The 9,703-nt window shown below is 38.2% G+C and overlaps 2 protein-coding genes across 2 annotated transcripts; one reads left to right on the top strand and one right to left on the bottom strand.

Moving 5' to 3' along the window:
- Positions 1 to 1,375: 1,375 nt before the first annotated feature.
- On the top strand, positions 1,376 to 2,665 carry LOC149422197 (mitochondrial cardiolipin hydrolase-like). Its single transcript, XM_089633651.1, has one exon. The coding sequence runs from the start codon at positions 1,481 to 1,483 to the stop codon at positions 2,180 to 2,182; it is 702 nt and encodes a 233-aa protein (XP_089489777.1). The 5' UTR covers positions 1,376 to 1,480; the 3' UTR covers positions 2,183 to 2,665.
- Positions 2,666 to 6,622: 3,957 nt separating this feature from the next.
- l(1)G0320 (signal sequence receptor subunit 1 l(1)G0320) lies at positions 6,623 to 9,413 on the bottom strand. The gene is made up of 3 exons (XM_089633650.1): positions 9,215 to 9,413; positions 8,324 to 9,019; positions 6,623 to 6,943 (listed from the first exon to the last, which is right to left on the bottom strand). Exons 1-3 carry the CDS (start codon positions 9,276 to 9,278, stop codon positions 6,870 to 6,872), a joined length of 834 nt encoding a protein of 277 aa, XP_089489776.1. The 5' UTR covers positions 9,279 to 9,413; the 3' UTR covers positions 6,623 to 6,869.
- Positions 9,414 to 9,703: the final 290 nt, after the last annotated feature.

The raw sequence follows: 9,703 nt of genomic DNA, 5'->3' as shown, positions 1-9,703 counted from the left end.
TGGTTTTACCACACATACGCCTCAGGGATCTCATTTCAACAGTATTCAGTCTACTTTCATCCTTTCTCTGGCAGTTCCATACTTCACTTCCATAAATTCATTGTGGACGGCTAACTTCACTTCTTTGAACATTTTTTCTAGCGCCAACTGTGTTCAGTCCCCATTAATGGAGTTATTTGAATTTACCCTTCTTTCAATATCTTTTATAATTCTACCACAGAAAGGAAACAAAATTATTTTGAAAATTGTATTTATAGTTGCGCTACGAAAGAAAACGAAATTATTATGCGTTCTCACATGGAATTTTAATATTATTTTTGATTCGGGTGGATAAACAAGAAATGCTCTTTTAATCAGAACTAGTTATGTCAGTTCTCCTCATGTTGTAGAAGCCTTACACTATCCTATTTAGGTGTACTGGAGTATACATTAAATTATTGATGTGTTAGGGAGTGAAAACACAATTGTGAGTAATATTTATGACACGTCTGTTTGGGAGCACGTTCATTTTGACTGAGGTTACGAACGGATACTTGTTAGTTGTTGTACGGACAATATTTAGGTAGAATGAGCCAGACACAAAATACCCAATCTGTGTATATTCTTAGAAATACCCGCAGTTTGAGGGATTCTTCATAAACTGGCAACCCTGGTAAAAAGACTAGTGATGCCATGGCAGAAAAACTAAAATCTAGGTCAGAACTACAACCATAGAAATAAATATATAATTTACATTTGACAATCTGAAATCTGACAGCAGTGATGGTATGTCTGGGGAGAAGTCCCTAGATTTGGGGAATTTTGAATTTCAAAGGGAGAAGAGTTTTTTTGGAAAAAGTAAGAAATCTGGATTTTGAGGATGAAGATTTGGTGTAGAAGTGCATTATGTTCGGTGGCCATTCGTGAGCGATTTGTTAATGTAGTTTTTCTGGTTAGGTTTGTGTTTATGAGATATTACATCTTGGTAAGGGGATTTTCAATGTTTTTTATAAACTAATGTAGCAATCTGGTACGGAACGGTAGATCAGATTTTTTAAGTAATTGTATCACCAGTATCTTGTCACGGCTTTTACTATAGAGCAACTTGACGGGCGTAAATTAAATTCTGGAGGAAGTATTAACTGTCATGAAATAGTATTATTTTGCAAAATATTAGGAAGTAAAACATTATTTACAACAGAAAAAAATCTCCCCCGGCGCATCGATAGCTGTTGCGCCTGTTTTTCTTTTATTTAATCCCGTATTTTGTCTCTTTTTTCGAGGTTGAATACCGAATTTTTTTAATCTAGGGAGTTTTGTCGAAAAAGCTGGGAAGAATTATTTTTTCGGCGTTCCATCACTGGCATCACTGTCTGCAACTGTCTGTCATCTGTCAGTCGTCAGCAGTCGTCAGCATAAATGAACCACTCACGTCGTCAGTGAATTTGAAATTTTTCTTCGTTGGAAATTAGAGCTCACCCGAAGTAAAAGTATATTTAAAATGTCTTATAGACCCGCTGCCTTCGTTTTTGGCTTATACCTCGGCGCAAAAATAGTGTGCCGGTTAATAGATAAATATAAAGAAAAGAAGTATACATCCGTAGTTTTGCACTGGAAAGACACTTGCCCAGTTTGCAAGAAGAAGAGAGGCAAGATGTATCCCCAGCGACCTTGCTGCCTGAGGCCAATAGATCACGTGGTTGAGATAATAGACAAAGCTCGCGTCAGCCTGGACGTGTGCTTATACCTGGTGACTTGCCCCCTAATGACCGCGGCCGTCCAGCGCGCGCTCGAACGCGGGGTGAATATACGCTTCATCACTGACTCGGAGATGGCCTTCGCTACTGCTTCCGCCATTCCCGCGTTCCACAAGGCTGGCATTCCAATCCGCCTAAAGAAATCCGTGAATATTATGCACCACAAGTTCTGTTTGGTGGACGACCCCGGTCGCGCGATACAGCTGGGTCTGCCGCCAACCAGAAAAGGCCTGTTGATGGTTGGCTCCTTTAACTGGACACTGCAGGCCCGCCTCGGCAATTGGGAATTTCTAACTGTGTCCTTGAAACCCAGTTACACAGAGCCCTTTCGGGAAGCGTTCGATCGTCTTTGGGACTTATTCTTACCGTTGAACCTGCAGGAGTCGAAAATGCATCAAATAGACGGCATACCTCAAGTAGACAAAGAAAGTGGCGATGAGGCATAGATGTCCGAGTACAACGGGGACTTATCTTATAGATGCCCTGCGCTGCTTGCATCTGATGCCATCTACATGCAGCTTGGCAGGGATTATATTAAAGACTTTGTCATCTTCCGAAGCTAATGTTTTTTGTATTCATTGACTTTTGTTTGAAGGAACTGCCTGCTGATGTGTGATAATAATCCTAGTTATGAATACAATATTATCTTTATATTTATGTTATGTATAGAATAAGGAAGAAACTAATTTCTGATCTCTTGTGTGTACGATCTTACTGTGAATGAAAAAATCTTTGTGCTCTGTAAAGAAATGAAATAATAATGGTATTTTTCAATCTACAACAAAACTGAAACAATTTAAAAATTATTTTGTTCAATTTATTTTTTAAACAATTTAATGTACTCATGAACACGCGGATTGTTCAATTTTACTTTCTAAGTGAAAATACTTTGTAATATGCATAAATGTTATTCTTGCTGGTAATATCAAAGTTACGCTTAGTTATTTATATAATTTAAAAGTGTGAAATTAGTTTTGTTTTGATTTATTGCGAAAGATATATTTTAATAAAATAATAAACAATTTATTTTTTAATTAATATATTATTATTTACTTATAATAATTATATGACAGCATATTTTTTTTATGAAATAATAAAAATATATGTTTAACCCCTAGAGCCTCTGATATTTTACCATGCATTTTGAATGCGCGGGAAATATTTGAGGAAGCTGGTCCAGAACGTAACTTTCGATATTAATTGAGGTACGCTGATTACTGAGTATTTAAACAGTTTTTCTTCTCATCAAACATCCCTTAATTAATTCATTCACCGCGCTTCAAGTATTTTTAACATTTCACACAGTGAATTCGACTTATTTAACTCAGCAACTCACATCTTCAAACCTGAAATCAATAAATAACATTCACACAGTACATATTACTCTACACAGACTATATCCATCCCCTTCCCTCCCTCCTACTCAGGGCTGGGATGAGCCAAACGACGTCTGGCGCCAGTAAAAACCTCAAGGGCGTTATCTTGTTATCAGCGCCTTTGCATGTCAGCGTACGGAACGGACTGCTTTAATTGCGCCTGCATAGGACAGGCACCATCCCACACCCCACAGGCTATTGTAACTCAAGAGCGCTGTATTTGGTGTTATGTTGTTATCAGCGCCTTGGTATGCCAGCACCTGGAGTAGACTGCTTCAATTTAATATGGAATATATTTGAATTTTAATATGGAGACATATAAACTGCTTATAGTGCTAGGGAGCCATTGAATGCAACTACATGTGATGAAAAACTATTAAAAAATTGTTAAATTTATAAAGCGTTAATTCAATTCAATTCAATTTTGTTCAAAATCTTAAGTCTCCGAAAGTTCTTCGCCGATTGCTTTGAAATTTTGACACAATGTTGGATTTGAATAAGGGTGTGTTTTTGTATACTTATATTATATAGATGTCACGTGTGACAGGTAAAAACATTTTGTTTTAAATCTGTTGGATAAACAAGCATTTTTTTTAAAAAACAGTGTATTTTGTGTACAGACACTGTATGTCAAGACGTTTTTTATTCTTAAGTTTGACTGCTTTTCGCTTTTAATATTGAAGAATGTCTTGTCTCTACTGTTATTGCATTGTTCAAAAGTGCAAAAATATATCTGTGACCGCACCTGATAAACAATCAGTGTTCCAAAACCTGCATTACTACAAAAAAATGGTGCAAAGCTATCAAACAAAACAAAAATGCTCCTTTATCAGTTTAGGTCAACTACATTTTGTCCGGGGATCATTTTGATGTATAATAGTAAAATTTAGGTGATCTAACAAATGTTTACTACATATTTAACCTGTATTGTATTTAATGGGCCCAGCTCAGCCACTGATAGCGCCAACGTGTGAACGCAGTCGCCAATGTTCGGGCCAATGTTGACCGGTTAAAAACGGTCATGTCATGTAGGCGGCAAATCGGAAATGGCACAATGTAGATCGTTTTGGAAAATTTATTCATCAACATAAAAATAAACTAAATATACCTTCATTATCGTAATCTTTTTCAGGAATAAAAAAAAATACTAATACCATACTCTGCGTTGGAAATTTGACCACCTTTTTATGTGAATACCGCACAAGAATCTCAACTGTTTGGAGCCAGTAAGACATGGCATCCCCAATTGGGGTATGTTGTGAGGCTGAAGGTGGAGAGGGGAATGAGATGAAGAGAATGAGGGAATAGGAAGGTGAGGTAGTGCCTGGCTAGATCTAGTCACCAAAAATGACCAAAGCTGTTTCAAGCAATTCTCAATGTTAGAACAATGGTATTACACCAGGGCGATACTGAAAGAATCTTCTATTCTGGAACGTACCCCAAGTACATCTGCTATATATTATTTTTAAATAGAATGAATTGTGAAATAACACTAAATAATCAAATAAAATTTATTTGCGAATGCCGGGATTTGAACCCGCGATCTTCGGTTTGCTAGTCGAGAGCCTTACCCCTCGACCACGAAGGCCGTCAAATCTAGATGGATGTGGAAATTATTCAAGCTGTAGCAATTTATTTGTATAGAACGTTAAATTATTAATCATCTTAATTCGTAAACGTAAATAATCTTTCACGCAATAACACGACCGCCTCCGCTGAATGCGTATTGCGAACTGAGGATCGCGCCAATTTGTGAACGCTCTTAGCGGGTTGGCCTCAAGATCCTTTGTTTGCACAAAAACCGACAATGATCGGGTTGACTGGGACGCGTATCAGGCCAACGTATACAAGGGGCTTAAAGGCCACTTTGGCGAGCCAACTGTACTTTTTTTTTAATTACATAACAGTTTCTAGAATTTTAGCTTTGTGGTACCTATTATTATAATCAACAATGATAGTATCATACACATAATTATGTAAGCAGATTATCTTATATATTATATTATTGGGTTATAAAGTCACTCAACTAATTTTTGACACTAACCTCAAAATTGCCCTAATGAAATAACATACCTTTAACAATCATTAATTTTCTAAAATATAAAAAGATTTTATTGAGAAGTTCGTCCATTAGTTAGTGTATAATTCACTAAATTGCTCTTCTTTTATGCAGGGTGTCTGGGGGTAAAGTGCGCTAACTTCGGGGGTGATTCTACGTGATTTTAGAAGTAAAAAATTACATAACTTTTTTTCGAAATTCCAATGTCTTAAGGTAGTTTTAGTTTAAAAAGTTGAATAGTTTGTATCGGAAAATAAATATTTATCTATGGAATTTCGAAACAAGTTATTTTTCTTTTTTACTTCTACCATCATGTAGAGTCACCTCCCAAAGTTAGCGCACTTTCCCCTCGGACACCCTGTATACCAAGTGCAAGACATAAAATAAAGATGCGTTATAATATCATTTGGTTGAATTGAAAAAGATTCCCAAAAGTTGTTTTTGTAGTTGCTCCAAAATTGATGTAACAATCAAGTTAGTAGCGAACAAATGCATGACAAACCCACCCGGTCGTCGTGGGTAGAACTCCTCTAACTAGTCCTCCGTCACAAGCAATATTTCAATTGTATAATGACGGTAGTAGTTTTTTAAATGTTGAGGTATAATCTAATTATTTAATCATGCGACTTTTGGACATATGTATCAACAAACTCAATTTGTTTGCAATTGAGACACATCCATATATCAATCAGTTCATAAATCCAAATAGCGAGAAAATGTAGTCGATAGTCATAAAGCTGTGCATGCCCAAAACATACACTAACATTGTTTTTATTTAAAGAAAATTTTCGATAATTTTTTTTTTTTCTTGGGTCACGCACAGCTTCAAAACCTCTATGGACTGTAAGGCCCTGCAAAATAGGTATGTAAAAAAGCTATGAAGTCTTAGATTTATAATTTTTTTAATCTTGTTAAAATAAAGTTTTACAGTCAATTGGATTATTACAATCATTACGATCATCTTCCAAAAAGCTTAAATTAATCTGTTAAAAACTAGATAATTTCATTGTAAAGACGAAGACCAACGAGCAGTCATATTGAATTGAATCAAAATTAATGTATTCTCGTACAGGAAAATAATAAATGCAAAACAAAATAAGATTTCATAAATGATCTGGCAAGTCAAACACAACTTTCTAAACAAATCATCGATTAGCAGCTTTTGTAATTCTCACCCAATTTAAGTTAGGCACCGATTTCTAAATGTTGATATTCTCAATTATCGGCACACAACTGTTAGACAGCACAAAGTACAATTGAAAAGAAAACTGCAAATTTTTACATGGCTGTATCAATTGCATTGTGCATGCATCCCTTAACGTGACCTAACTCGCAGTATTATTGTCGACTTCATTTGTATCGTCAGTATAACATTTTTAGCGAGGATTACCAGTTATTACCCAATTATCACCAGTTAGTGAGGTTAGGTCGGCAGAAGTAAGACAGGAGAATAGAAATAATGTATTTAATCAGTAAATGTACATGAGCATGAATGAGAATGGAACACGAGTGTCGGAGACCTAAAACTATATTATTGTAGAAAACACTTCACTTCACGTTCGGAGCACCGCACACTTACTGCAAAGTTACTTTCATAGAAAAGAACATCCTCGGTGTATAAAATAAATAATTTACATTTGTGTAATGTCTTTAGGAGGAAGCAACCAGCGCAGTACTCGCGGCGCTGATCGCAACACTTCAGTCCACCTTCTTTGTCTTCTTGGGGCGCGGGGATTGCTTGGGGGACACCTTGGCCGCCTGCGGGGATTTCTCTGTGGAACCACACAATCATTAGATACCAGATACACACCACAACGGCAGATTGGCAAGTCACCAGAAGGAGAAAATAATACAAGAGATTAGGGTTAACCTCTTGTATGCCAGAGTATCTTTAAGGACTAACCTCTTGTATGTTCTCTGAATAGAATATAACTAGCTTTTCTGGAGAAACTACATATTGTAGATTATATACTTTCATAAATATATAAGCGCATTATCAGGTAAGACGGTGCAATTTACAAAGTTATGAATTATGAGGAAAATAGAATTAGATGTTGTAGAACAAAATTTTTTTGTTTTCTTTCACTGACTGACTCGGCTGATAGCACTGACCGGGTGGAGAACGAGTGAAGCGCTGAGTTGAGTATGCAGATGGAGGGGGTACTTACTGGACCGAGTCATTGGGCCTTGCTTCCTTGAATAAATCGCCCGCTACTAGACCGAGTACTGACTGTGCTGATAACATCAGCCGAGCACTCGGCAGATGTAATTCAGACAATACAGCGGGTGGATAAAGGCCCTTCAGTAACAAGCAGCACCGGATAGAAAAGATTATCTCCTCATTTCATCATACCGACAGTTGACGCAGAAAGAGGGAGAAATGTTCCCCAGCACCATTTACAGATGTTATAACAAGATATACATGGGGTTGACAAAGAAGGAGTCAGGGACGTCCCAGGAAGGAATTGCACAATCAAGTGAATAACATACTTCTTTCGGATCATTAGATATAAGTTGCAATTTTAGAAAGATTACGTGCATGGCCAAATCACAAATGTAAAGATTTTAAAAGATAAAAGTTAAAGTGTTTCCGACTCACACTTAATACACAATTTATTTTTAAATAACACTTGGTTTTAACAATTACTACAAGAAACAACGATTTACGTTGGGGGATATGGTAAAAGATGCATTTTCTCAAAGTTAAGTTTGAAGATTAGGAAATACGTATTTAAATTATTATTTAACAAACTAAAAACCTAATAACCTATTTTGTGCATGTTTTACATCTCACCCGACTCAAAAATTTGTTTCTAGTAGCAATTAAGTTGAAATCAAATGTTATTTAAAAAAAAATTGCATGCATAAGGCAGAATTCAGCAACTTTACCAGAAAAATAAATCAGTGCCAAGAGAAGAAATATGACAAGTCGATGGAAGGAGTCTTAGGAGGACAATATAGTATACTAATTTCTATTAGTACACATGATAAGATAATAATAATATTTGGATGACAAATCACCCAAAGGTGTTGTTGTTTAGATGTAGTAAATAGGATGCCAGTGTAAAATTATTTGGGGATCCATTCTATCTGTCATCCCCTGAAACAGTTGGTTGGTTTTACAAACTACTTATTATAGAACAGGCACTCACTGTTGATCTGAGAGAGCAGCTCCTTGGGCAACCAGTCATAGTCTACGTCTTGTCTCGCTGTGCCCGTCTCGGGGCGCTGTGAGCGCGCCAGGTGGGCGCTGCGCTTCTTCTGGAGCCCCGCGAGCCCCGCCTGCCCTCCCACCAGCGCCAGAACCAGCACGGCGCCCAGGAACACGTACAGGAAGAAGGTCTCCCCATCGAGACCACCTCCCACCTCCGTCACGCTGATGGTCTGGTTGTAAACTGCGCGTGCGTGAGTGCGGCCGGCCGTGTCGCGGTACTGCAGCATGACGCAGAGCCCGAAAGGACGCCCGGCGAAGGGTTCGGCAGGGACGAAGGAGTAGCCCAGAGTGGCTTGCTGATCGGGGGCGATGCTGCGGCCGTACCAGATGGCGCTGAAGTTCTGGATGTGGAAGGTGAAGTCCATGGGGTAGCGGAAGGAGGCTTCCAGGGATTCCAGGACTAGATCTTCATTTCCAGTGTTGCTCACGCCGACTAGGATCTCCACGGGGCGGCCAGCGGGCAGCTCGGGTTGCTCAATACCAACGGCTGGCTTGGTGAAGAGAACAGCGAGATCAGCGCGCGGGTCATGGTCGTTGTCTGTCACTACGGGAACCTCAGCCTCTGCTTCTCCCTCCACGTCCACCACTTCGTCTTCGAGCTCATCTTCCTCGGCGCGCGCCATCAGTGACGGACCTGTAAAAGTAGAACACGAACATGTAATATTCATGTGACAAAATTAAGCCGATTTAATATCATCAAATCACTTCTGCATGTCCTGTGTTTATTGAAAAAAACACAACTTGAGGTGACTTTTGTATCGATGCCACGTATTTTTGGTTACCGACTGTCCTATTTTCTGAATGACATGTTAAAATAAACGGGTCTTACCATTTTCAAATGTGAGGATAATCGCCGGCAGCACCAAAAGCCACACTAAAAACAAACCCTTCATTTTGGATTTTTAGTTTATTCACAATAATTCCCAACCGCTAGCAGTACGCGAGTGACATAAGGATTGCACAAACTGGAAGACCACCGCCACTCACCGGACACGACACGAAATAAATTCTCCAACTGGAAATACGTGGAAGAAACCACTCGCTACACCGTTATGTCTGTATTGTCTATGGAACTTATTGCAGGGTTCCTACTCGACAATAATCTACCTTCACGGTATCTCAAGCTGTGATCGAGGAGGATAGATTAAATTTACCTTATATTCAAATAGACAAACTCAATAAAAAAAGAAAAATTATGACACTCACGTTATGTATCCCAATTGACACATGTTTTCAATTAACAAGTTAAAAACATCGAATTAGCTTGGCGTACGCTAGTTTGTTATAACTATACTCAAGGGGAGTTTAATATTAATAC

This window comes from Hesperophylax consimilis, chromosome 7, assembly GCF_061612785.1.
Source record: "Hesperophylax consimilis isolate HC1 chromosome 7, BYU_Hcon_1.0, whole genome shotgun sequence".
Classification (NCBI taxonomy): Eukaryota; Metazoa; Arthropoda; class Insecta; order Trichoptera; family Limnephilidae; genus Hesperophylax; species Hesperophylax consimilis.
The sequence above is the reverse complement of the archived record's forward strand: the minus strand, read 5'-3'. Positions and strand labels throughout refer to the sequence as shown.